General features: G+C 44.1%; 2 protein-coding genes and 1 pseudogene across 4 annotated transcripts in view; all 3 read right to left on the bottom strand.

Moving 5' to 3' along the window:
* LOC144379744 (leucine-rich repeat-containing protein 37A3-like) overlaps positions 1 to 8,527 on the bottom strand; it is a 32,767-nt gene extending 24,240 nt beyond the window's left edge. The window contains 4 exon segments of the mRNA XM_078060104.1: positions 2,003 to 2,083; positions 2,764 to 2,835; positions 6,709 to 6,780; positions 8,415 to 8,527. Coding sequence (XP_077916230.1) covers positions 2,003 to 2,083; positions 2,764 to 2,835; positions 6,709 to 6,780; positions 8,415 to 8,527 — 338 coding nt within the window.
* Positions 7,908 to 9,958, bottom strand: LOC144379743 (leucine-rich repeat-containing protein 37B-like; annotated as a pseudogene).
* On the bottom strand, positions 9,739 to 19,264 carry LOC118554164 (RAD52 motif-containing protein 1-like). Of its 3 annotated transcripts, none has more exons than XM_078060717.1 (7): positions 19,155 to 19,264; positions 18,594 to 18,777; positions 15,692 to 15,834; positions 15,132 to 15,300; positions 14,044 to 14,142; positions 11,515 to 11,600; positions 9,739 to 10,079 (listed from the first exon to the last, which is right to left on the bottom strand). In XM_078060717.1, exons 1-7 carry the CDS (start codon positions 19,248 to 19,250, stop codon positions 9,978 to 9,980), a joined length of 879 nt encoding a protein of 292 aa, XP_077916843.1. In that variant the 5' UTR covers positions 19,251 to 19,264; the 3' UTR covers positions 9,739 to 9,977. The 3 variants fall into 3 exon arrangements, with proteins under 3 accessions (XP_077916843.1, XP_077916842.1, XP_077916841.1); XM_078060716.1 differs by lacking the exon at positions 15,692 to 15,834 and adding an exon at positions 10,220 to 10,313 and having other exon boundaries at positions 18,598 to 18,777; XM_078060715.1 differs by lacking the exon at positions 15,692 to 15,834 and having other exon boundaries at positions 18,598 to 18,777.
* Positions 19,265 to 27,846: the final 8,582 nt, after the last annotated feature.

The raw sequence follows: 27,846 nt of genomic DNA, 5'->3' as shown, positions 1-27,846 counted from the left end.
GGACCCTCTCCCAAGACCTTGGAAGGGGCCTGTGTAAGCAAGGAGCCCTGAAGCGTAAGTTCAAGATAAATCCACCTTAGCTGGGGCCTCTAAGTTTTACAAACTAAGTTAATGCCAGAGAAAGTATCGTTTCAACTTATAAACACCCCGGTAATATGTCACATAGGTAATAACATGACTTAATTCAAGGGGTAGCTCCTTCCCTTGGCAACTTGCCTTTGAAAAGAGATGCAATAAAGTCTATTATCTCACTATGGCAAACATTTCCCGAAGCAGACTAGCTTTGTCTATTAGAAAAATGTGGCTCCAAACAAAGAAGGAGCCTCGCCCCCAGTACACACTTACTATACTGTGATTTCTTTCGGAAGGAACCGTGAATTAGTTTCAGTAGTGCAGCTCTATTCATATCATGTGACATGTGTATGAATTGATTTTCAACGCCAGCTAGCTCTGGTTCTTTAATTACCTTTTTCTGTCATTTAAGATGCACGCAGAAACTCAACACAAACAAGTTGTTGCCTCATCCGTTACGAATCTTTCCTATCCCGCAACCCATTGCCTACTTTGTCACCCCCCCACCTTGGGACCCTGCTGTACAGATGCCCGAGGACTCCCGTGTGCCTTCCCCTCAACACCCATCTTCCTCCTTCTGGTATGAAAGTTTCTTGGGGGCAGTCCCTGTCCCGTTCTTCTTTGCACCCCCAGTACTTAGTACAGTGTCAACATATGGTGGGCATGGCACTCAGTGAATGTTTTTCAGTGAATCCATTAATTTTTATCAACTGATTCCACCCGATTTCTTCCTATGTTGCCCACCTAACTATAATGAAATTCAGACTCTCGTAAGAGACTCCTGGTGTTAGAGAGTGCTTAGTAAAGGTGGTGAGTCTGAGACGGTATACCTCTTGGTGGAGAAACCCAATGAGCCTGTTCTCTGGTGTGCTGGCAAAACAAAAAACTGACCCTGAGGACTCCTTCCCCAAGTGAGGCATCAGCAAATTAATGAGAGGAGAGAGGAGGCCACTGCAGATGGACGTCGGTGGCAACAGTTACTCAGCTCCAGACACACCCTCAACACCTTCATCTATTCTAAAATAAACTGTGTGAAATTGTATTTCTGAACCACGAGACAGGTAAGATAGTCTTTTCCAAAGTCAGGTTTAGAGGAGGATCTTCACCTTGTGTCTAAAATCCCACTCAGGCCATTGAACATACCCACTTATGACTTGCTATGTCACAGAGAAATCACGGAATTTTCCAGCTGAAAGGGAATAACACGCTTCTTACTGAAGAACAGTCAGGAAAGAAAGCATATGAAATTAGGCTACAGCAATGTATTCTCTTCATGAACGTTTTTCACACTCCAACTTAACAGAAACACATCTTTTTCCATACCTCCATACCTTTCCATACCTTGCTATTGCCCCCAGATCATTTACTTCAGAGGTATATACTTTTTACTCTGGGTGACTGGGGAGAGAAGTGTCTTGTGGTAAGTTTTCAGGAGTTCTTTCTGCTTTACCATTTAAAAGAAGCTGATGGCTGAGGAAGGACACACACTTTTGCTCCCTGGAGAACTCTGTGCTAAACTTAGTTCTTTGAAGCTTTATATTGCATGTATTGAAGCAGTTAGGAACTTTGCACATGAGCAGGAATCAAAGTTAAATTCAAAAGTGGAATTTCAAGGACCACGCACCTATTGGAGAAGCATCATTGTCATGGAGTCCCAGGATAATGCTGATTTGGGTGTTATTTGCTTGGGGTCTTTTATTGCCCACACCAAAGCTGAGTACTAGAGAAAGCAGAGTGTGCCATTTATGAGACAGACAAGTCTCTTGGCCTCTTTGTACCTTAGTTTCCTCATTTGAAAAAATGAATAGATTTTAAGACATACTTTTCAGAGTTCATACTAGGCTTATTATACCCACCGAACCAATAACTGTATGATGTTTTTACACATAGTTATTGTTTTTTACATGTATTCATTTTCCATTTCACTTACACTTTGTGTACAAACTGCATTCCATGCCAGGCCTGAAATGTTCCAAAGCTCAGTTCTGTGAGTAAATTGCAACCAAGATTTCTAAAAAAAAAAAAAAAAAAAAAAAAGACACAAGCAAAAGAAGAACAAAAGATATTCTTTCAGAACATTTATCCTTTGGCAGTGATTCCAATTTATATATGATGAAACATAACCTCAATACTCTCTCCATACACTGAAGAAATCTCACTATGGAAGATACTTACTTTTTGAAAAAAACTTGCACGAAAGATTTATACTTTCATGTTTATACATGTGGTGCATTAGATACAAATCAGTCAGTGTTCTATAAATACTTGTGTCAAGTAATCTTTATTTCTCTAGGAAAATGTTTCACAACATCAGCATTATTGACATCTATGGTTGGATCGTCTTTGTTAGGAGGGGCGGTCCTGCGCATTGTGGGGTGTTTAGCAGCCTCTGCCCACTAGATGCCAGTAGTTCTCTACAGTCTGACAACCATAAACGTTTCCAGACAGTGCCAAATGTCACCCGGGTGCAAAATGACCCCGGTTGAGAACCACTGCTCTAGAATGATTCAGTCTGATCTATATAAAATTCTCACACTAATCTTTGCTACAGACAGAAAAGATTTGCTACATAATTTTAGTAGCTTTCTACTAATAAAATTTCAATCATATTTCAAAATGATTATAACAAAGAGGCTTACAATTAAGTTTAACAAAAATTCCAAGTATAATGAAATTATATTTGTAACTTACATAAACTGCAAAAAAGGTAGTGCTTCAAATGTACCTCTTTCAATAAATTGTATTTTATTGCAGGATAAATCTCTAGAAAAAGTAAAAGGAAAATATTGCCTCAATTATCTATTAGATATCTAATGAGTAGGATGATAGTATTGAATAAGTAGCTTTTGCCTAAACTCTGAATCTCAGGAATTGTTTTTTGAACCTTCCAGAGCCCCTAACTCTACTTACACTGTCCTCACCTCTCTTAAAAGAGTCTCACCTTCAAGATCTTCATAAATAAAATCCACAACTATAGATCTTGATAGATCTTGGAAGGAATCTCTCCTGAGAGCAGAAGAATTGATTAGAGGATCTTTTGTGGTCTCATCAATTTCTAGATTATGAGGTCAAAGCTTTTATCTCCACATACAATAATTTCTTTTTTCAAAAGATTTATTTATTTATTTATTTATTTATTTCAGAGAAAGAGAGTGAGCGAGCGAGCGAGCGAGAGCACAAGTAGGAGGGGCAGAAGAAGAGGGAGAGAGAATCCCAAGCAGGCCCCGCACTGAGCACAGAGCCCAATGCGGAGCTCCATTTCAGGACCCTGAGATCATGACCTGAGCTGAAACCAAGAGTCAGATGCTCAACCAATTGTGCCACCCAGGCGCCCCTATAATTATAATTTCTAATATTAAAAGGGATATTCTCACATTAGCACAACTTCTTGGTTTAGGTCTATTTTTCTAGGCCAATTCAATAGCAGAAGAAATAAAAGATATCCTTTCATTTAACTTGAAAGGAAATCACTCCTCTAATCAATACATAACTTTGAACTAACTCAGACTTATATTATCATATTAATAGAAATTCATTTTTGGTCACACACTGCCTTAATAGTCCATGAATTTATTAACTGCTTCAGTTGCAGGTAGTGAGACAACAATAAAAACCACATGGTACTGGATTTTTATTTGAAAACACCCATTCTTGATTATAGCTGACCCTCTTACTTCCACTCATCCCAGCTTAGTTCCTTACTTTCCACCTAGTCTTCTGATGGCCATTGCCATATCCAGTCTCTCCCTTTCTGATCCATCCTACACACAGTTACCAGATTAATTCTCCCGAAGTGGTTCTCGAATACCAGCATCACTTGGGAACTTAATCAAGATGCAAATTCTCAGCCCTACTGTGGACTGAGCAGTCTGTAATCAGTAACTGTGTTCCGACAAGCCCTCCAGGTGACTCTGCTGTAGGCTAAAGTCCGTCCTGGAGCACTGCAGTGATAACCCAGTAGCTTGGCATGTTATCCATGGCCTTCAAAATCCTAGAAGATCTGGCTCCAACCTCCTACTCTACAGGTACAAGATATTCCTGCATTTGGCCTTTCTCCCATTCTCCTTTGCAAGCTTATTCTTCCCAAGATGTCCGTCTGATGATACCCAATAGCTCTTCAAGGTCCTGTTCAAACAGCATTGCTCTAGTAGCTTCCCTGATCCAACGTGAAGTCTTTTTTCCCTCATCTGTGTTCCAAAAACAACTTCTATCTCTCATTGCCCATATCCATTTCTCCTTCTCCTTCTCCTCCTCCTCCTCCTCCTTCTTCTTTTTAAAAAAATTTTTAAGTAGGCTCCATGCCCAACCTGGGGCTTGAACTCATGATCCCAAGATCAAGAGTCACATGCTCTACCGACTCAGCCAGGCAGGCACCCCAATTTCTTTTTAATATACTTATTTTGGCATCCCATGTCCACTGAGCATAAACTCCTTGAAACTATGGACTAGTTGTGTTCATCTGCATTGCCTACCATGTTTAAAACTGACACAGGGACATAAACTCAAATATTTATAAAATAAACAAATAGCTGGGTAATGAGTATCAGAAGCAAAATGACTGTTTTAAAAGAAATGTAGTTTTATGACTTTATGGCTCCCTCTTCTGCACCTCTCCGGCACCTTGTCCGCTTAGTGCTTTACACATTATGGCTTGAGCTTCTGTTTATTTTCCTTGTGAGATCATGAGTTCCTACAAGGGTCAGAAGCCTGTCTTAACCATCTGTGAGCCTATGATACTGGGCACAGTGCCTGTCATATTAGCTTTCGATTGACATTTTTTTAAATGAATGAGAATACTTCAGCTAACATGAAGTAATTGGTTTACAAAGTATTTCACAGTAGAAGTAATGAAGGACCTAATCCATTGAGCAGTTTATCTCATTTGTTTTTTTCCAAACTGTGTTTGTAAGGTTTGGAGTCCAGATGGCAGAGGTATCCAAGAAGACCAATACAAGAGTGGCTGTTTCCTAAGACTTGGAAGGTTTGATCATTTAAAAGACTATTCTTAATATCATATCAGGCTCTTTTTACCTACTACCCTTAAACCTTCTACATTTACAAGAAGAATCTATTTGCTAAAGAGCATCATTAATAAAGATTAATGACATACACAGCTCTGGATGCCATGGACAAAGAAGAAAAATTGGACCAGGCATCTGGGTGGCTCAGTTGGTTAAGCGTCTGACTACAGCTCCGGTCATGATCCCGGGGTCCTGGGATTGCGTTGTCCCGCATCAGGCTCCCTGCTCAGTGGGGAGTCCTCTCCCCTTGCTCCTCCCCCCTGCTCATGCTCTCTCTCTCACTGTCAAACAAATAAATAAAATCTTTTTAAAAAATTAAAAGAAGAATAAAAATTGAACCTTCGTAACAAAGAATATAGTATCCCTGTATGTCTAAATCCATAGAAATACCATGCAAGCATTTCCTCCTTTACAATGAGGCTGGAGAGATTTTATTTTGTAATTTGTGAAGTTAGGGGCATTTCTGATATGTTTCTTTAGCGTAAACATTTCTAACTATACCACTTAACCATCATTTTATTTTATTTTTTAAAGATTTTATTTATTTATTTGTGAGAGAGAGAATGGATGAACGCACAAGCTGAGGTAGCGGCAGGCAGAGGGAGAAGCAGGCTCCCCGCTGAGCAAGGAGCTCGATAGGGACTCGATCTCAGGGTCCTGGGATCATGACCTGAGCCGAAGGCAGATGCTTAACCGACTGAGCCACCCAGGAGCCCCTTATTTTACTTTTTTTTTAAAAAGAGTTTATTTTTCTCAAGTAATCTCTCTACTCAATGTGGGTTTTGAACCTACAACCCCGAGATCCAGAGTCGCTTGCTCTACCAACTGAGCCAGCCAGGCACCCCTTAACCATCATTTTAAACACCTATTTTTAATATTGGTCTAAGAATTCCCACACTGAAATCCTTAATCTGTTCTCTTGGTAACTTAATATGTACTTGATAATACTGCTTACATAATTTACCTGCTTAGTTAAATATTTAATATTTAAATATTTAATTGAGCTTAAATTTTAAAAAAATTCTGGGTTAATGGCATTCAAATTAATCTAAGTGTTCTATATTTTCTATTTGAGGTTAACTTTAATTCCTCTCATTTTATTAAACCAACTTTTAAAACCTTTTCTGTAAAAGCCAGATAAATATGTTGGGCTTTGCAGGCCACGTGCCGTTTCTGTTGCATATTCTTCTCTTTCTCTTCTTTTCTCTTTTATAGCCCTTTAAGAATGTAAAAATCATTCTTAACTCATAGGCTGTATAAAGACAGACCATGGGCGGGATTTGATCCATGAGCCATAAACTAAATATAAATGTAAGCAGATGGTATATGAACACGTAGGAAACAAGGTGCATATGGGTGTCCATAATTGCTCAGACCTCATTACCCCTTTTGCTCTATAACTGTAGGGTCTTTTTCTGTCTATATCTTGTATATAAAGTTAAAAAAACTGAAAACGCATAGAAGACATTTAATGCTAGAGATGGGTTGGGGCCCTACAGACTTACAGAACTGTAGAATTTTATTGTTAGAAGAAATTGTCGTGATTGTCTAATTTGAACCCCATATTTATTTTATAGATAACTAAAAAGTCATAATAAATGATTAATTAACTTACAAATACTGGAGGAATAGTAGGCCTTCAAATGAGTCCTTATGTAATTCGGTCAAATAATTTTCACTGAGAATTCTGAAAAATGAAAAGGTTATTTTTGCATCAAAATGCAAAATAACTACAACTATTTACTACCTAGGATTAACTTCCATATGGGAGGGGAAACTTGGGTAATGGTGCCCCGTAAATACACTAATTCTTATTTAATTTAGGAGTACTGATCTCTGCTCTGTTTCCATTCAAATCCTTCTTTTCATGTACTCCTTTGTGCCCATCTCTCTCCATCTCTCTCTCCCTCTCTCTCTCTCTCTGTCATACACACACACACACCCCTATCTACTCCTTGCACCAAAATGCATATTTAATGCCTACTCTCTGGATCACAAAGTCTCTGCTAGAACCCAGCTCTGGGTGCCAACAACCCTGGCAGAACTGCCATTTCCTCCTCTCTTTTCCCAAATTCTATTCGGAAGCCCCATACACAACTATAGCAGTGTGGCAGAGAAAGCTGTTCGTTTTTTTTCTCCCCGACTAAAAACTATTTTTGAGAACTAAAACAATGTTCATTAATAAATGTTCAGTTTAATAATTATCAAGCAAATACCCATGTAACACCATTCATGTCAAGAAAAAGCCCTGCCTGCATCCCAGAAGCCCCCAGTGTGCCCCTTCCAATCACAACCCTCTCTCTGATTCCCCAGAAGTAACCACTATGCTGACTTTAATAACAATTTCCTTGCTTTTTGGTTTTTTTTATTTTTTTAAAGATTTATTAATTTGAAAGACAGAGGGAGGGGCAGAGGGAGAGGGAGAGAGAGAATCTCTAGCAGACTCCCCACAGAGTGGGGAGTTGAAATCTCAATTTGGTTACTAATTTTTTTTATCAGAAATACTTGACTGTATTTAGATTTCATAAAATTTACAGTTGAAAAGCTAACATCACATACCCACATTGTTGCAAACATATTTAAACATTTTCTAATAACTGTTGAATATCCGTTTTTTAATTTAAATTTTAAAATAATTGAAATTAACTAAATTAAAAATTCAGCTCCTCAGTCACACTAGCTACTCCCAAGTATTCAGTAGCCACATGTAGCAAGACATGCAATACTAGGCATTGAAATGAACCAACCTCAGCTACATGCAACAATATAATGAATTTACAAGATAATGTTGAATGAAAGAAGCAACCCAGAAAATAATACATATAATATGATTCCATTTATATAGAGTTAGAGTTCAATTACAAAGAGCCCTGTCCCACGACCCTGAGATCATGACCTGAGCCCAAGTCAAGGTTGGATGCTTAACCAACTGAGCCACCCAGGCACCCCTAATTTCCTCTCTTTTTAAATGTAGTTTTACCTATCATATGGCAGCTGTAAACAACATAAGTTAGTTTTGCCTCTTCTTGAACTCTAACTCTAAGTTGGATAGTGGCTTATAGGTTGACTTATCACCTCATCACTTACTGAAGTTTGATATAGATACTCCATAGGAAACTCTGGAACTAGAGTTGGGGCCTCCTATTGGACTGGACTAGGTCCAGCCTCCTCGGGGCGCTCTGCTGGCCGAGCCGGGGCCTCCAGCTGGGCTCGGGTGGGCCCAGCCTCCTCGGGGCGCTCTGCTGGCCGAGCCGGGGCCTCCGGCTGGATTGGAGAAGCCTGAGCCTCCTCGGTGCGCTCTGGAGGCTGAGTTAGAGTTACAGTAAGTACCAGATCCACAGGTTAACAGTGACATTGGAGAAGTTTGGCCACTGAGCTTCATTCTTACTTAGAGATGGCACATTCACCTCATGTGCTATTGGCTGAGGTACCATCTCCTTAGATGGCTCTGGAGGTTGAGCGGAGGCCTCCTGAGGGGTCGAAGGTTCTACCTCCTCAGGGGTCTCTGTCGGTTGAGCTGAGGCTTTCTGCTGGACTGAAGAAAGTTTGATTTCTTCAGGGGTACTTGAAGGCTCAGCTAGAGCCTCCTGTGGGTTTACAGCTTCCTTAAGGATCTCTGGAGGCGGAGATGGAGCCCCCTGCTGAATTGGAGATGTTTCTATTATCTTCAGGGGGCTCTGAATGTGGGGCCTGGGCCTCCACCTGAGGCAAAAAAAGATTCAGCTTGCTCAGGCAACTCTGGATGATTTGGGGTCTCCTGCAGGAGTGGAGGAATTTCAACCTCCTCAGGGAGCTTTGGAGGTTGATCCGATCCCCCTGGGAAATCCATTGGTAAGTTCACCTCAGGATATAGGATATCCATACTGGAATCTGAATAACCATCCTGCAACTGTTGTTGTAGGTGGTCTTTATTTGCAAATTGGTTTGGAGTTCCAACAACTTTGGCAAGCCTTTGATGCTGAGCTAGATCTTTCTCCAGGTTTGGGGGTGAAACAATAAACTTGGTTGGCTTTGAACTGTGACTATCCAGAGGTGGAACAAGTATTTCAAATGATTGGTGATCTTCAGCCTGATCTAGACCTACAGTTTTAATCTTAATTTGAGTCGAGGAGGCGGAGCTATGGTCGGATTCTGAGCCCAACCTAGCCTTGGAACCACCTCTGGGAGCCTTTCAAGCTGGGTTAGCCTGTCATTCAGATCCTGATCTGCCTCTGGGGGCAGCTTGCCACCTGAATCCGTGTCCGGGAACGGAACCAAAGTCTCAGTCAATCCTTAGGCAGGGCCAACATCTGGGCTGGAGCAGAGGACCCCTCTGCTGGCGGTGTAAGGGCCTGGGGCGATTCGGGCAGGAATTCAGAGGAGTGTGAAGACCAGGGCTCGGTGGGCCCCAGGAGGTCGGAGGTCAGCTGGGCAGGGTCCAGGGCCCACTCCGGAGGCTGAGCTGCCTGGACCAGCAGCCACAATGATTGCCACGTGCGGAGGAGCAGTGGGGCCCAGAGGCGCAGCCGGGACAGGACACGCGGACGCTCTGGATCAGCACGCGCCCCAACAGGAGCCGAACCGTTATGGCAGCCCCGTGACGCGCGCACCGTTCATCACTGCCTGCCCCTCCCCCGCCTACATCCCACCCTTTATTTACTACGCCTTTGTTTACGCTCCTTTATTAGCTCAGCGAGGACGGGCACCGCGCCCCTCGGAGCGAGCCCTTTTTCCAGAATCACCTGGGCCCAAGCCTCCCTTCCCCCTACAAAGGGCACAACCACCTCCTGGGGCTCACAGCGAGGCAGGATGGCCCCGGACTCCAGCAGCTCTGGGGTGGAAGGGGGCAGGGTGCAGTTTCCCAAGGACGCCACAGGACCCGGCATCCCGGGAAATTAAAAAATGCTAGTCCGATTCTGGCGGTTTGAGCTCGGCCTCTTCAAAGCTTAAATCCGAGAGACATTCTTCCTCCCCTCGGCCATCCTGCTTCCAAGAAAAGTAGCTGACCTGCAGAATAAGCACCCGTCAGGGCAGTGGGGAAGGGAACACATTTTACAGTTAGTTATTCTAAAATGTTGCCATTTCCTCTCAATTCTCAATATGCATGTCTGAGTATTAAGTCGCCACTCTGTTAGGAGGCTACCTACCACTGAATCAGTGATGGCTCCAAAATTTCTGTAGGAGGGGTTTTGGGGTGGAGCTTGAGGGGGCAGGTGAGCATTTCATTCTGGGAATGAGGGTCTGAAACCAAGAGAATAGCCCTCTATTTACACTGGCATGGGAAAACTTCCCCCATCCCACCTGGATTCAACACAGCCGTCAGTCTAGAAAAAGTAACACCACCACTTTTGAGAGGTCTGACCCTGTGTGTGCACATGGAGAAGGCACTTAGGATGTTCAAGTTAGCATGTTAAACAATTTTCTTGAAATACTGTAACTAGCACCCAGTTTACATCCTTCACAGCCCTTTTTACAATCTGTTTTATTTGAGTCCTTGTTTATGGTCTGGCACAAGCTCTAGCACGCAAACCGTAAGACAGAAGGGTTTTATCTTATTCCCAGCGTGTAGCACATAGCAATGGTTTCTAAATGGAATGGATTCCAAGACTGGCCTTATTTAGGAATGGATCTGTTGTTACAATCAGGTTTCTGAAATCTTTAGCATCAATACGGAATCTCTTTCACATTTCACAGGAAGCTAGACTTCTTAAAGTGTAAACTTGGATAAGTCTGAAGTTTCCTTGACTGGCTTGATTTAAATTGAATTAAAATAATTATTTTGCACAAAAAAAAACCTTCAAATACTTTTTCAGAAAGTAACCATCTTTCCTTTCTAAAAATAATCAGAAATCTAGCCCCAAATTAAGTTTTCAATGACATGAAACACATCCTTTTCTCCTTTTTTTTTTAAACATTCTATATGCAGTATTTTAATATCTTCTTTTAGAAATTACTTCGGCAACTTAATCCCTAATTCAGGGCATTGATATAAGTGATTTACAGAAAAGTTCTTCAGCAAAATATTTCATACAAGATATGTATGAGATGCTGACATCTGGGTAATACACCTTATTTGAAAGGCATAATGGTTTTCAAGCACTGTAGCATAATCTCACTGAAGGCCAGAGTTACTCTGTTCCCAAATCCTTGAGATTCTGTTTGAGGGGAGCTCTAAAAGGCTGTGTCCTCTCCTATGGCCACAACAGTAGGAGTATTCTGATGCAATTTGCTCTCCAAATTTTAAATAAGGGGTCAGAGCCAAGGGCCAGGACTTCAGGAAAAGCCCCAGAAATTCTCTGCACTCAAAAGCCGTTTCAGAGTTTTACATTTCCCAAAGGATGACAGAGCTAACTGTACGTGCCCAAGTCTTCCAAATCCTGCCGGTTGCTTTAAATTATGGCTACACTGGCTGTGGAATCCTCGAGCTCTAATCTCCACATACTTGAATTAAATCCTGTAGCTCCTCTTCGGTTCTGGCATCTGTAATCTCTTCACAGGGTCTATATTCCACAGCTATTTTACCACTTTCTGAAATAAAGTTAACAAGTAGCATATCAAAATTTTTCTTGTTCTAAAACTTGCTGTATATAACTGGGATAGCACCTAGTAATTAGACATTCTTTTGATTTTTAAAAAATATTTTATTTATTTATCTGAGAGAGAGAGTGCACAAGCAGGGGGAACCGGAGAGGGTGAGGGAGAAGCAAGCAACCTGCTGAGTAGGGAGCCTGATGAGGGGCTCAATCCCACGACCCTGGGATCATGACCTGAGCCGAAGGCAGACCTTAACCAACTGAGCCACTCAGGTGCCCCATAGACATTCTTTTGATTTCTAAAAGCAGAAAATAAAAGCATTTTCTCAGAAGTTTTCTCATCTCACACTTCAGTTTTTATCATAACTAGTTTTTTTTAAGATTTTAAATATTTATTTGAGAGAGAGAACACGAGCAGGGGGGAGGGGCAGAGGGAGAGGGAGAAGCAGACTCCCCACTGAGCAAGGCAGTCCGACATAGGGCTTCATCCCAGGACCCTGGGATCATGACCTGAGCTGAAGGCAGACGCTTAACCGACTAAGCCACTCAGGCACCACTATCATAACTATCTGTGAAAAAATATATATGAAGTTATCAACCATGTGCTTAAAAAAACTTTATGATCTCAGAGATAGGAACTAAGGAATAATGACATAGGAAGTTAAAACTGTGGAAGCAAAAATGTTCAATCATAGTATGATTAAACAGTAAGACGTTAGGTAGGGGTCAATGTAAGTTCAAACCTGGAATGGAGACCACTGGACTATGGCTGATACTTTATATCAGAAACAAGGCAAGTGTCTACTCCCTGAGAACCAAAATCCCACCAGATACAATGAACAATGCTTTGGAGGGGGGTGGGCAGGGCATGTATTTGAACACTTTATTGGCAGAAACAGGCCCGTGTAACTTATAGACAATACAATTTACCTTAGGGCAAACTAGAGCTACAAGACTTTTTAGTCTAAGGAATTTTGAATGTGTACAAGGGACACCATAGCATATTATGGAGAGGTCAACAACCCAAACGCTTAGTTTGGTTCTTCAAGGTTGTCATTCAGAATTGACAGCTAATGGAGAGTCTACCTGATGACCAGGGAAGTCAGTCTTCACGGGAAGACTTGCCCAGGCTGGAAACCTGAGACCAATCCACGGTCAACTCTTACAAGCAAATAAGGTCTCTGAAACTTAGCTAGGATTTCTTAGTCTTTAAGACTCAAGGCTCTGAAGCAGGGGAGCAACTGTTTGGGGACTCTCTACTAATTATAAAATTTCCAGAAAAAAAGGCACCTGGGTAGCTCAGTCGGTTGAGTGTCCCACTCTTGATTTCGGCTCAGGTCAGGATGTCAGGATTGTGAGATCAAGCCCTGCATGGGGCACCATGCTGCGTGTGGAGCCTACTTAAGATATTCTCTCTCTCTCTCTCTCTCTCCCTCTCTCTCCCTCTACTCCTCCCCTGTCTCCCTCTTTTATTTAAACTAATAAAATAAAATAAAATAAAATAAAATAAAATAAAATAAAATGAATAAAATAAGTTTCCTTTGAGCCTGGATTGATTCTCTCTCTCCCTCTCCCTCTACGCCTCCCCTGCCTCCCTCTTTTATTTTATTTAAAATAAAAGAATATTTTAAAAAAAATAAAATTTCCTTTGAGCACAGCCTATAACATTCATACTACTGTCGAACTCAATAGGGAATACAATCAACATTATTCAATAGGATGGCCACTTTCAAGGTTCACAAAAATGTAGCTGATCATTACATAAGAATCATGGTCACCCAATATGTCAGTGCCAGAAACAAAAACTGAAACTGAATTGATTCCAAAAGCATAATCTAATAAATTCTCCAACAGGAAAATAATCATGATAAGAAGTTAACATATTTTGTCTGCTTACCACGTTCCAGAGATAGTTCTAAGCTTTTTATATTCATCATCTCATTTATTCTTACTATATCTCCATGAGGTAAGCTGAATTATTAACCTTATTTTGCAGATAAAGAAATTGCAGCTTAGAGAGACTAAATACCTTCAAATTTGAGTATAAAACCTAAAATTGCATCAGAAATCTAAGAGACAGAGTTAGGATTCAACAACAGATGTCCAAAGCTTACAATCACTATACTACTTTGTGTTATGGGCAATCAATCAAGAAACACTGGATCAAGCACTTTCTATGTGGAGGCAAGTCACTGTATATCTATACCCTGGGGACAATAATATTTACTGTCATTTTTCCTCACAAATGCTACAAAGAACAAATTTGAGACTGCTGCTTTGAAAGCATTTGGTGAATAAAAGAATGTGAAGTGTTTTCATCCAACTAACTTCTCAAAATGAGTTTATTTGTTCATGGAAACTGAAGTTGTTTAAGGACAATCAAAAGAAAAGAAAAGAAAAGAAAAGAAAGAAGTAAAGGACAATCAAGAAAGTCTTACCTAAAACCACAATCAACAGTTTCTGGAATGCATCTGACACAGCCTTCTGAATAGCAAGCTTCTGGGTTGTTTTCCTTTTCATCAGAACTGATAATGGCCCTAAATTCAACCAAAACAAATGGATTTAAAATACCTAGCTGAATGATAACCGATTTTTATGTTATATGTTTATATATGAAAGTGCATCCATGATTCGTAGATCATTATCTTAGCAACTAAGAGCAGGCACAACACAAGCACTTGGTGGAATGGCTCTGCTGTAGGTATATCCTGGCCGGGCACATTTTTACTGCCCTGATCTACCCCAGAAGTTCCTGAAGTACCAGAAGGGAGATGCAAGCCAAGAAGGTGGCACAAATCTCACATCACTCACAGATTTCAAATGGACAAGTTGAAACTATAATCCTACAGACCCTACCTACTCTCCTGGGCATCAAGGGCTGGAATCACAGAGTGAGAAAGATTTGGTGGTAGCACACATGACCTGGTCTTTTCCTGAGCATCACCCGTGGGAACCTACTTCCCTCCATTTGCTAACAGCCCTGCCTCTGCCTTAAAACCCTAAGCCTAAGTGCTACGGACTCTGGGAAAAATCAGTACCAATTGGAATACCTTTTCTAGGATCTGTATTTGATTCTTTACACACCAGCCCTTTTATAGGAGGCAAAGGACTGAACATTTACACAAGAGTTTATTTAAATCTTTAGATGATGATTTTGCTGGGATCACTGAAGGCTACAAGAGATCTGTATTTAAAGGACTATTTTAGCACAAGGCAAATTCTTCTTCTTCTTCTTCTTCTTCTTTTTTTTTTAGCACAAGGCAGATTCTTAACCAAAAATGGGAAAAACATTACTTCCCTCTTCCTAAACTTCTTGGCAGAAAGTCAGTTTTAGAATTGTAAAGCTAAGTTCTTTTAGGTATTGTGTATGATAAAAACCTGTAGTGTACGGTAGAAAAGCTCTGCCCAGGGTTTTAGTAGCTTAGCAAGGGGAGGGCTTGATGATATATCTGAAAAGATGAGTTTCAGAAAGAAAGAGAGATTCTACCTCCACTCCACTCCAGCCCCACCCCCACCATAAACAGACCTTCTTCCAGCTTCTCCAAAGGCTCCTCGGCCATGCCAACTCCAGGACTCCTGCACTCATAGGATGGCAACACCACCTCTAAAGCACAGAAGAATTTCAGGCTCTGCTTCTGAAGTGGTACCGGAGCATCTTCATTTTCTCTTTCTTCGAGGTCAGAAAGATCCTGAAGCTGTTAGGATTTTAAATTAAAGGTCCTTCCTAGGATCTCAACATAGACTTCAAGATGTTTTGTTATTAGAAATAAAAACTAAACTCCAGTAAACCCAGCGAACAGTTGAGGTCCTATAGCTTCAAAATCAAGTAAGACTTGCAAATGAATTATTAAATACAGACAACTAGTTTTTTTTACTCTATACCCTACAAATACTGGCGAAAATTATGGACATCACTACCCAAGTCATTGAAAGTATTATTAATTCTAGGTGGCAGGCCGATGCTCAGGTCCTTCCACTTAGAAGCCTCTCACATCTTCTCCCCACACCCAGTTCTCTCCTCTCTGAAGTCCAGGATTTCAATGTTGAAATGAGTCTGATTAGCCAAAGAAAATCTATAAAGTTTACCTTGATGATCCTTTTTGACCATCCATTGAAACCAAAGTAATAATTTGCCAATTCTTGGCACTGGGAGCTATTTAGGGCAAGGGCCTGATGTTGAACTGCTTTATGTTTGGTGCCAAGACGAACCGAAAGACATAAGAGAGAGACTGAAAAATATCACAACCTGCCACAGAGGCTTATTTTGGATACACCTGAGATTGATCAATACCTATTTCAGAGACTGGCTGTGAAGATTTAAAAGATTAAAAAGGATTGTAAGCAATGAGCTCATAGTAAGCCCTGAATAAATGGTGTTCATTATTTTTAAGCTACAGTACTTTTCTGCACCATTTCCAGGGCTCCTGATTGAATTGGAAGATTTCCCTGACCTCTGGTGGTGAGAGTGATGATGAAAGCCACTAAGGAAGCCGTCCCGGAGCAAATTATGTAGGTGAGCAAAGGAAAGAAATTGTTTTTGTTGTCCCATCCTGTAGCTCGTTTGAGAATATGACCTGAAGAGCCGACAAGATGGACCTGACATGGAGGTAGGACCTTAACCTGCAGCACCCTCCTCCCCAAGTTACTAACCTGTTAGAACAAGGAATATACATACCTCTAAAAATTTTATAAGCAACTAAACAACTAGAGGTTCATTTGCATTAATAAGCTTCTTTGAGAATGCAAATACTTCCAGTCTAACTTACGCTCTATGGTGAATTTATTAAATGTTCTGTCTTAAATGTCTATTTCAACTTTAAGCAGGGTGTAGTATAGTAATATATTCATAAAGATTCAAATAATGCAAATGAAGTCACAGCACTATTAATTCTTTATTGATTTGTTCGTGCATCTTCCTCTATCACTAGTTTATAAGCTCCTTAAGTGCTTGAAGGAACCATCTCTTACTCTTTTCTCATTCCTAAAACCGAGCACATTCTGTTGTTGATTGAGTGAACGAATGAAAGAATGGGTGATAAGAAAATCAAATTACTTTCTCCAGCTGAAGCTGCATGCTGGAAAGAAGAAATGAAGATGAACTTTTAAATGTTGAGTGCTGCAGGGGAGGCTAATGGCGAGGCATAGTGGAGCTGTTCTGGATAAGAAGGAAGCTTTAGAAGGGCCCCGAGCCTCTCTGTCGGAGAAATAGTTCCTGCTGCCAACCATTTTCCTTCATGCTACTGAAAAAAACTCTCTCAAATGCCTTAGGCCTTTCCTTGATTTATTTTATTTAAGACATTATTCTTTTTCCTGTATTTATAAAAGGCAAAAAACAACAACAACAAACCCAACCAGGAACTATATGTAGTTGCCAAAGTAGAAAAGAACACATAAGTAAATTGGATAACAATTTTGGAAAGCAGGGGTAGTAACCCAAGGTTCTGTGTTAAATTAAAAAAAGAGATCGAATATGAATACGCTCTCCTGTCAACTATATATTGACTTGTAGAACATTACCTTCATCACTCTCAGTGATGGGCTTTATGCTGTTAAATCTCAAAACCTAAATTTATGAAATGATCTTAATGTCCAATGAGAGACAAAAACCTCATTTCTTACAACTGATACAAAGTAATTGTTTCATAATCTATAATATGTGAGTGGCTATGTGAACTTTGCACAGGCTAGAAACAGGCAGAGCACAGTTTGCAAACTAAAGAAGGTCTGACAGGTCATCATTTCAATCACAGGGAGTGAAGCCAAGATTGAAGAGGGTGTTGAACAAGTAGGCAGTACACCTAGAGTCACATGTGAGCAGAGTTCTCAGATTCAATCAAGCTTAAATCAATAAGGAAAGGCAAATGATAAGAATAGGCAGCCACGTGGGGCGCCTGGGTGGCTCAGTTGGTTAAGCATCTGCCTTCGGCTCGGGTCATGATCCCAGGGTCCTGGGATGGAGCCCCACGTCGGGCTCTCTGCTCGGCGGGGAGTCTGCTTCTCCGTTTCCCTTTGCCTGCCACTCTGCCTACTTGTACACACTCTCTCTCTCTCTGTCAAATAAATAAATAAAATCTTAAAAAAAAAAAAAAAAAAAGAATAGGCAGCACATCACTATGAAGTAGCCAGATTAAGAAGCCAGTTAGAGAAGGCTGATAAAGACATACAATTACAAAGTGAAAGGTTTGGAAATCTAAGTCTCACTCACTTATTCAGAGGAAATGACATGGTCCTTGATAAAGAAATGGTGATTGAATTGAGGCACATACTGAAATATAATTCTGGGGCTCTGGGAAAGTAAAATGGACAGCATGGTTAGTATGGAATAAAGTTCCTGTAGTGCATTAAAGAATGTTTTAACCATTTTCTGGGAATTGAAGGGAGTCCTGAATAGGCAGTTTGAGACTGATGATGATGATAATGACGATGAAGCATCCTTTATAAATACAACAGATGAAAGAATCTGTCATTTTTTTTAAGATTTTATTTATTTATTTGAGAGAGAGAGTGAGAGAGAGAGCACAAGAGCGAAGAGGAAGAGGAAGAAGCGGACTCCCCGCTGAGCAGGGAGCCGGACCGGGATCATGACCTGAGCTGAAGGCAGATACTCAACCGACTGAGCCACCCAGGCACCCCTAGAGTTTGTCATTGTAAATCCACATAATAGTAAATATAAGCAAGACTCTTCCTGTTAAGATTTCTTAAATTAAGGGGCAGGATAAAATGCCACGGGGTTTAATATCAGTAAGTTGGGGTTTGATCTCCAGCTTCCAGTTACTATCATGAACCGTAAGTAAGTCACTTAACTATCTTCAGTTCGAGTTTCTTCGTCTAAAAAGAAGAAAACAAACAAAAACCCAGGGAAACCGGAGGATCGATGTAGCAATGCATCTGAAAGCATTCTGTAAAGCAGAGTGCTGCACAAATGCTAGTCTATTAGAACGGAATTCAGCACTCCGTCCCAGTGGAGTTAGGAATTTCCTATTTGGACCCACCTTCACTGGAGAATTCTGAAAAAGATGCTTCTCGTGGCATGCCATTTGAGCTCTGTGAGCATCCCTTGCTGAATAAAACTTGATGATGGCATAGAAACCAGGACGGGCCACTGCAGCGTTTGGGAAGACTCGGATCGAATACACAAGGCCAAACTGGGAGAATACTGTGGACAGAGAATGCTGTGGGGTGGTCCCACGCCAAGTAAGTGCATGAAATTTCACGCCCACAAACCAAAACTGCCCGTTCCCTTATATTCCCTAAACCCTTCTGCACATACAACCCCAAGCTCCTCTCATTTCATGAACAGGTCTCCCTCTGAAATCTTAAGATTCGAGAAGCATTAGAAGGCAACATGTGCTGGCTGTTGAGAGTTACCTCTCAGAAATCCGTTGGGGCTGATAGACTGCTGAGGTCCCCTCTAGAACTAAGATTCCTCACGGCGGAGACTACGAGGCGCGTGAGGTGCTAAGGCCAGACTCCAGGGCTCCCAGTCACGGCGGGGGGAGGACACACGGCGTTCTCCATCCCTCCCTCCCTCCCTCCTGACTGGGCTCACATGCAAAGCCTCGGCCGTGGGCCCAGAACTCAGCTCCCACACCAGCAAGGTTTTGTCGCTTTCGGTGGGCACTGCAAAGGAGACCACCTCCGCCATCCTACCACCACTGCGCATGCGCGGCTAAGCTTCAAGCGGCAGTGCGCCTGCGCAAGGCGCGCCCGCGCTTTTTAAAAAAAGGTCTCGTACGAGGGGCGGGGCCAGCCCAGCGCGGGTGGGGCGAGGGCTGTTCCCAGTCCTCTCCCTGGCCCCTCCCAGTCTGGGCGGGTCTCTGACTACTTCCCCTCCAGCAGCCCCACCACGTCGAAGTCGTGTTTAGTGCTTCTATTCAAGTGTATTTTTAGGGTAGAGTCCAAAGGGTGAGCTTACAGGATCCTAGGGTACGGATATCTTTATAGCAGCCAGTTTCAAAATCCTGAAAAAGTGTTCCTTGATTTTCCTACGTAATTTTGGTGAATTGTTTAAGTGTGCTTGTTGGGATGAGAGGGTGTGGGAGTTTGGCAGGCAGGGTGAGAAGGAGATATAAATTTGGGAATCGTGTGTAGTTTGATGGGGACAGATAATTGCCTGTGGAGACAGTCAGCGCTGTGTGCAGGGTCCTGGGTGAGTGACTGTCATACAGAAGCCCTCGGTCTGTCAGCGGGGCGGAAGTACACACTGGGATGCCCACAGCCCTGAGTGCATTCCCCCAAATAGTGCTTCCTAGTACCGTTCTCTGGGGAAGAGATGCAGGCTGCTTTGGAGAGATGCTTAGTCCCCAGATCAGGAATTACACGGACGAGGTTGGGGCGACTTCTAGTGTCAGAAAGCGTAGAATCCTTCAGAACAAACACAAGCACATCAGCGCAGGCCCAGCCCCCACACACAGTGACGGGGTGTGTCCAGGAGCTCGTGAGACACTTAAAATGCCCCCATTGTGGAAAACTGGAAAGATTTGAGCAACCAAATAAATGTGACAGTAATAGCTTCTAACTCAAAATTTAAAATAATTGTCCATAGTCCCTATTGTGAAATGGTTGAATGAATGAATAAATGGAGGAAGAGACACGTTCCAGTACAGAGATTTCAAGTAACAGGTGCAAACACTTAGCCCGAAGCATGTCAGGCATGATTCCCGCTCGGTAAGTGTGGACGAAGTCACCAAAACAAGGAGAACCTGAGAAAGTGTCACAGTGAGAGAAGCTTAAGGAGGCATCACAACTAAATGCCATAAAGATCCTGAACTGGATCTTAGAACAGCAAAGGGATATTGGGTAAAAATTGAGAAAATCTGAATAAACCATGGTTGTGAATCGTTATGGGTTGAACTGTATCTTTATCAATCCATGTGATAAAAGTTCTACAAAAATCTTGTATTTCAGGATGTGACTGTATTGGGAAATGGGGTTGTTGCAGATGTAATCAGCTGTGGTGAGACCAGTATGTTTCATCTCATGTTTCATAGTCTTTTTCTCTCATTGGTTTTCCTCTGCCTTTTCAGTTGGAGTGATGCTGAGATGCATCGCAGTATTTAGGAGAACAGAGCCTAGGAATTCCACCTTCATTGTCATAGAAAGCCCTCATATTACAGATAAAAATCGAGAAAATTCTGTTTTTTGGTTCCCGCCAATCCATGGGACATTTACCAGGTAAACATGATGAAGCTTAAATGTGGGTGGGATACCTTGTCCTGGGGGCCCCTTGTTGCAGGAGTGGAGAAAGAAATTCTAAGAAGAGGGACGTCAGTTGTACAGTGTAAGGGTTTATATTAATGCTCATACTGAGAACAGTTACAAAACTGGACTAATGTAAAGGAAAATTCATCGTAAGTATATCAGAGAGACACAAGAAATAATGAATTCCCAGGTTAACCAAAAAGGGAAAACGAAAACCTAGAGTAGGAAGCATGAACAGTGGACACATTTTTGTTGAAATTATTTTAGTCTCATGACAAATGCAGACGTCCAATGCCAGGGCTGTGACTGGGGGTTATGGGATGTTCCCGGAGACTCTCCTAATGCAGCAACACCGACGTCAGTCTCACTGTAAGGATGTAGCAGGTGTGAATCAACAGTGACCGCTGGGAAACTTTAGGCCACTGAGTGAGTGTATCCTTACAAAATTCTTTCTTTCTTTTAGATTTTATTTATTTCTTAGGGAGAGAGAGAGAAAGCACAAGCAGGGGGAGTGGCAAGCAGAGGGAGAAGCAGGCTCCTCGCTGAGCAGGGAGCCTGATGCGGGACTCGATCCCGGGACCTGGGCTCGTGACCTGAGCTGAAGGCAGATGCTCAACCGACTGAGCCACCCAGGCGTCCCCAAAATTCTGTTTCTATGCCTTTCCCAGAAGCAGCCCCTACAACTTCTGCAAAGCAGCTCCACCGTCCCCTCCTCGGTGACACACGTGCCCCCCTGTGCACCTGGGTCATTCAGCTTTGTCTAGAAAGTCCTGTAATTGTATATGCACATATTTTCACCTCGCATGGACCACGACTCTGCCTGGAGTGAGAAATTACAGCAAACAGGCACACAGATCAGAAACATAGTATAGGTACCCCCAACTTTTGAAAGTTCTCTTTACACCTCTTTGCTTTTACGAAATATTTACATTAATAGCTGCTTTTACTGCTCAAAGCAATCTGAAGAGGATTTTCAGTTTCACAAAAAAATAAGCGCCAACTTAGCATCCAGCGTGAGGTTTGCAGGAGTCTCTCCAGAGACGGTGCACAACCCAACCAGCATGACGGGCGCCTTCCAGCTGCTTCCCCGGGAGTCACAGCCAGCAGCTCAGCCACAGGCCACCGCGGCTGTGACAGTGTGTGTTATCACATGAGCTTTATCGCCATTCGTGTTCTACATCTGACGGCAAAGTGTGTCCTTGGGTATTAGAGAAGCCTAGGACTGATTTCTTTTTGAGTCTGGAAATATGAAAAAAAGTCCATATAAATTAATGTTAATTGCTTCTTACCTTATGCATCGTGGCTTACTAAGGTTTCTTAGGGATGATGGAGTTCAGACAGCAGGGGAAACCTGTACTGAGACTTGGTCCACGGATGTGTGTATCCACAGGGATGTGGGGAGCTGCAGAAATCAGCGGGGCTCTCAGGGCTTTGGGACACAGTGACGGCTGCGCCCGTGACCAGCAGGGGGCGCGGTGGGACTGCCCTGGTGTCTCTACATAGCAGCTCGGTGAGGAGCATTCACTCAAAGAGAAATGAACTGGGGACTGGCCCTCTGCTCTCTGATGGGGACTGAGCAGCTGTGTCTCCTCTTGCTTGGCAGAGTCCCCTGAGCAGGGACCCGTGTGTGGTCTCAGCAGGTGCATCCTCCCAGGGTTCTCCCAAGGGCTGAAGCCACCCCATCCTCCTCCCTCTGTCTGTGAGCTGAGCCCCAGCACCAGGGCTCAGGGAGGGGCTGGGCAGTCACTGGGTGGAGCCCTTTTGCATGGACAGCCCCTCCTGTGGCAGAGGGTGGAGGAGAAAAGGCAGTGGGAGCACCTACCATTCCTCACAGCATCTCAGATAAGGAGGAATTGGGTCTAAAACCTCTGGACCCACAGATTTTGTTTCTGAGCCTCTTTTCAGTAAGAAACTTACCTGGAGAGACATAGCGGGGTGGTGTCTTCTGCACGACGATCTATCCTTCAACAGGGAAAGAGGAAGAGTCATGTAATGCATGGAAAGTGACATAAAATGGGGGCATCCGAGGAAGACACAGACACATGAGATATCCGAGCCCAACCGCACATCCCCACTCAATCTGGAGAAGATGGACAGGAATGAATTCTGTGTCTACAGCTGAACATACTCTCCAGCGAACATTCCTCCACAATCCGTTCTATCATCTTATTCCATAAAGTGTGACCTTGTGTCACGACTGATGTATCCACAGCTGATACATTGACAATGACCCTGGTCACAGACACAGTCTCCTCTCTCTGAACCAGCTACACGTGAACTTGGACCGGATCCTACAGACTCTCCCTGACAACACCCCCCACACCCTCCTCCTCTTCTCCTCTCGGCTCCCGCGTCCCTCAGGCGTCAGTCTCTCCGTCTGGCTCTTCAGTCTGAGCTCTGTCTCCACATCAGGGTTTCAGAGAAAACTGGAAATGACCTTGCTGTAGTTTCCAGTCTCCAGTGTCCATCTCCAGGCAGGAGAGAGACCAGAACATACAGCTGCATGCAACCCCCCACATTCTCCTTCCTGCTCTCACGCCAGGCTCCATTTTGTGTGCCCAACACTCCCAGTCAGTCTCTTTATTTTTTTAGAGATTTATTTATTTATTTTAGAGAGAGAACAATTGGGAAAGGCAGGCAGAGAGGGAGAGATCGTCTTAAGCAGGCTCAGCTCTCAGTGCGGAGACCTTTGCGGGGCTGGAGCTCAGGACACTGGGATCACGAACTGAGACAAAGCTAGAGTCGGAAGCTAAACCTACTGTGCCCCTCAGACACCCCCCAGTCAGTCTCGTTAATATGAAAGTGAAGTTATTACATTTCGTGAAAAGGATGTATTCATCTACCTGTATGTATTTGCACATGGGATCTGCTGATTTTGACCCACTTCAGAATTAACTGATGCCCCCACCCATGGGGAGTCTTGGAGGAATCCACAGACAAAGGATTGCCTGCATATCTTAAGATATGTCGTTATTTTTCTAATGCTCCAGATTCTCATTCCTAAGAATTCTCTCGAGAGGAATTCTACCACAGAAATATTTTTCTATAATTCCTAAAGTACCAGGCTGTAGTGTTTTCTCACACACACAAAACCATCAGCAATATCTCTTTCTCACTCCCTGGTAGACCCCTGGGGACACGGGGGCCTTTGGGTGTGGCTGGGATGCGGCAAGGAAGGAGGGGGCTGTGTGCTCCCCACCGCCCGTGCTTCCAGACACCTGAAAACCCCACAGCTGTAGGTTTTGTGTCTGCAGAGATAAAAAAATTTGAGAGATTTTTTTTTTCCCCTTAGATTTTATTTATTTGACAGAGAGGGACACAAGGAGAGATGGAACACAAGCAGGGGGAGTGGGAGAGGGAGAAGGAGGCTTCCTGCCGAGCAGGGAGTCCATTGCGGGGCTCGATCCCAGGACCCGGGGACCATGACCTGAGCTGAAGGCAGACGCTTAATGACTGAGCCACCCAGGTACCCCAACAGACTTCTTGTTACTCATAAGGATCTGGACCTCTGATTCAGTAAATTGTTAATAGTTTTGCTCTCACATGAGTCTTTCTGGCCAAAATAAATCCTTTTCCAATAAAAATCTTTGAGATCCTTACCTCTAAAGGCAGGATCAGAACTCTGGGGGGTTATAAAGAGAATCACAATGGAGAAACATCCCTCGGGAGTGACGGACAGGGGTCACATAGCTTCATTTTTGGTCCTGGGATGAAGCTGATGCTCAGGAATCCCAGGGGGAGTCTCTGTCCCCATGGGCAGCTCACCCCCTATCATCTCGGGGTTCCCTGGAGGGCCTGAGGCTGATCAGTACCTTGATTCTGGGACCCCAGCCTCAGTGCTGCTCCCTTGGAGCTCAAGGCCCATGGGGGACATGAGACACACCCTCCCTGTGCTCTCAGTCCTGGGCTGTCCCTCCTTGAGTCACCCCATTAACACCTCCAGCCAGGCTGCACTCTGATGGAAAGTCTTCTGTCCCAACCTGGGGTCACAGGGCCTGTGACCTCAGGGACACCTTCCCCCTTATCTCTACCTTGCCACCACTCACATGTGGGACCTTTCACAAAAACTTCTGGATCCTGTTGACCTTGGGTAGTAGTCATGGGTGGCTGAATGAATAAAGGTTCCATCCTGAACATGCTGGACACAGTTGCAGGGACTAGAGCTGTGCTCACCCTAGAGAGTGGTCTGACCCCAAATCCCTCTGTCCTGGATGCTCTGTCTGTGTTTAATTTTGTCAGCAGGATGGTTCTGAGTTCATAGGAACAGGCCCCTCAAGGGGTTTCCCTGGGCACCACGTTGACCTTTCCTACCTGGGAGACCTGACACATGGTACAAATAAGTGATTTGAGAAAAAGACTATAAACCCGAATTCTCCTGAGAACAGAAGGCATTTCTGTACTACTGTTTTCCACCCAGATTCTCTCTGCACTAAGCACAGATCTGGGGAAAGTACATTCCTGATTGTGCCTGTATCTTCACACTGACATTGTCATTGAGTTTCAATCAATCTTACTGAATAGAATTACATATAAAATAACACACGTTCATCCTAAGTACGAGGTTGGCTCTGTGGTGACTGACACATAAACTCTGTCACTACATCCCTGTCAGAGCATCTACAGCTGTCACTCCTTTCTTCCCAGAATTTCCAGCAGACTTTCCCTTTGTGCTCTGAGGTCAGGGCCACACACACTCACGTGGCAGGGCTCCTGCAGACTCGTGTCTGTACTGGGAGGACAGAGCCGAGGAGGGAATCCCTGGCCAGTGTGTGGAGGCCTGTTGTTTCAAGCAGGGGGAAAGAGTGACAGGTGACAAAGATGCTCCGTGTGTAACCCTCTAGGAATACACGTGATGGCCTCTACCCACAACCTGGAGAGAAGAGCTCCCCATCTCCTCAGTGCTGTGGTGGCCTCAGAAGAAGGAGAACTCTGGAAATCAGGGAGAAGGCACATGAGAGGAGAGTCCCAGCATCCTGCACAGAAGCGACCCTTTGTCCATGTGGACCCATCACTGCTCGGGACTGGATCCTGATCTAGAAGAGTTTGTGTAGAGACACCACCCAGTCCTGACCCAGGAGCAGAAAAGGGAACCATGGACAGACTCATTCTGAAGACTCTTAGCAGGGCATATAGTGAGTCGTGACTTAGTGGGAGGTGACATATAGGGACACCTGGTCAGGCCCAAATGCAGGGAACAGTGGTCAAAACAGTTGAGAGGTGTGTGGACATGTGTCTGATGGGCTGGTCACCATGTCACATCATGGTGTGTCTGGGTCTGGACACCAGGGGGCACTCTGGTTCCATTTCTGAGGAGTCAGGGGTGATCTGAGCTGGGACCTGCCACCTGGCCCCGCCTGTGCCCTCTGCTCAGGGCTCACAGCTGGGACTTCCCCACCCCTGGCCCCACACAGCCCCTCCCTTGGCCAACCCCTAACATGCTGAAGCAGAGGACCTGACCCAGGCCCCGGGAGGGGTCAGCGGGCTGGGGGTCTCATTTGCATGGCCGGGCCCTCCCTCTCTCAGAGGATGAAGAGGGGAAGGGAGAGATGAGGGGAGGCTCTGCTCAGCTGTGGGGCCACAGAAGGCAGGATCGGTGATGACCTCCACCATGGCCTGGTCCCCTCTCCTCCTCAGCCTCCTCGCTCACTGCACAGGTGACTGGATGGAGGGACAGGGGAAGGGGCCCTGGGAGGACTTGTGGGGCCCTGTTTCTCCTCATGTCTCAAGACCCCAGCATCACCCTCTCTGTGTCTCTCCCCCTTGCAGGGTCCTGGGCCCAGTCTGTGCTGACTCAGCCGCCCTCCGTGTCTGGGGCCCTGGGCCAGAGGGTCACCATCTCCTGCACTGGAAGCAGCTCCAACATCGGGGGTGGTTATTATGTGAGCTGGTACCAACAGCTCCCAGGAAAGTCCCCCAGAATGATCATCTATGGTAACAGCAACCGACCCTCAGGGGTCCCGGATCGATTCTCTGGCTCCAAGTCTGGCAGCTCAGGCACCCTGACCATCACTGGGCTCCAGGCTGAGGACGAGGCTGAGTATTACTGCCAGTCCTATGACAACAGTCTCAGTGGTAACACAGTGCTCCCAGCCTGTGGGGAAGTGCGACAAAAACCTTTTGTCTCTCAGCAACGGGTCTCCCTGTGCAGCTCCCCCTCCTTGGCCAAGTCAGCTCCTTCCTTTGTTTGGTCTACTCTGTAGTCTGAATTAATCTCAAGGAACATTGGATACAAAATATTCCAAATTCTCTTAAATTCAGTCCCTCCAGCCTCTCCTAAGCAGGAAGACATTGTTTGGTTTTCTCATATTGAGGAGACAACCTGGGTGCCAGGGGCAGGCTGCCCGGGTAACAGAGTCTGCTGATGAGGGAAACAAAGGCAGGAGAAATGTTGCTTAAAGTAAATCTCCTACAGCTGCAGCCCCTGGTAGATCCCTGACGCATGCGGAGTGTGACCTTCCTCAAGGACCTCATGGCTGCCTTAGCGCCTTCATGTGTGTGTTTGATTAAAGACTGAAGTAACCTCGTCTTCATAGCAGCTAGCCCCTCGATTCCTGAAAGCCTGGCTTCCATAATTCCTTAGAGATTTACCCTATCCCTCACCTCCACTAATTAAAAAGTATATAATCAGTCACTCCTCACAATCCCAGTGAGCTTTCTGCCCATGGGTCCTGTCCCCGGGCTGTAGTAAAATCATCTTTTTTTTTTTTTTGCAACATTCAATGTCTCAAGCATTCTCTCTTGACCTTTGGGTTCCACAATCCCGTATCACTGTGACAGGTCAGGACAGAACCAGAGACGGGGAGTCCAGCTGTGTCTGATGGAGGATAGAGCACTGTCCAGTGAGTGTGCGTTCACACCACCTCTTGAACACCTAGCATGTGCCACATGTAAGTCTAGGGATGTGGGACACGTGGACATGACAGGAAGGGTCCCCATGCTCAGGGAGTTGACAGTGTCTAGGGGAAGAGACAGGACACAGAAGATAAACACGTTGTAAAGAGAAGCTGTGTCCCAGGAGCATGAGGAGGGTGAGGTTGGTG

The sequence above is a fragment of the Halichoerus grypus genome, chromosome 13 (assembly GCF_964656455.1).
Source record: "Halichoerus grypus chromosome 13, mHalGry1.hap1.1, whole genome shotgun sequence".
Taxonomy (NCBI): domain Eukaryota; kingdom Metazoa; phylum Chordata; class Mammalia; order Carnivora; family Phocidae; genus Halichoerus; species Halichoerus grypus.
Note: the sequence above shows the minus strand (reverse complement) of the source record. Positions and strands in the feature narration are given on the sequence as shown.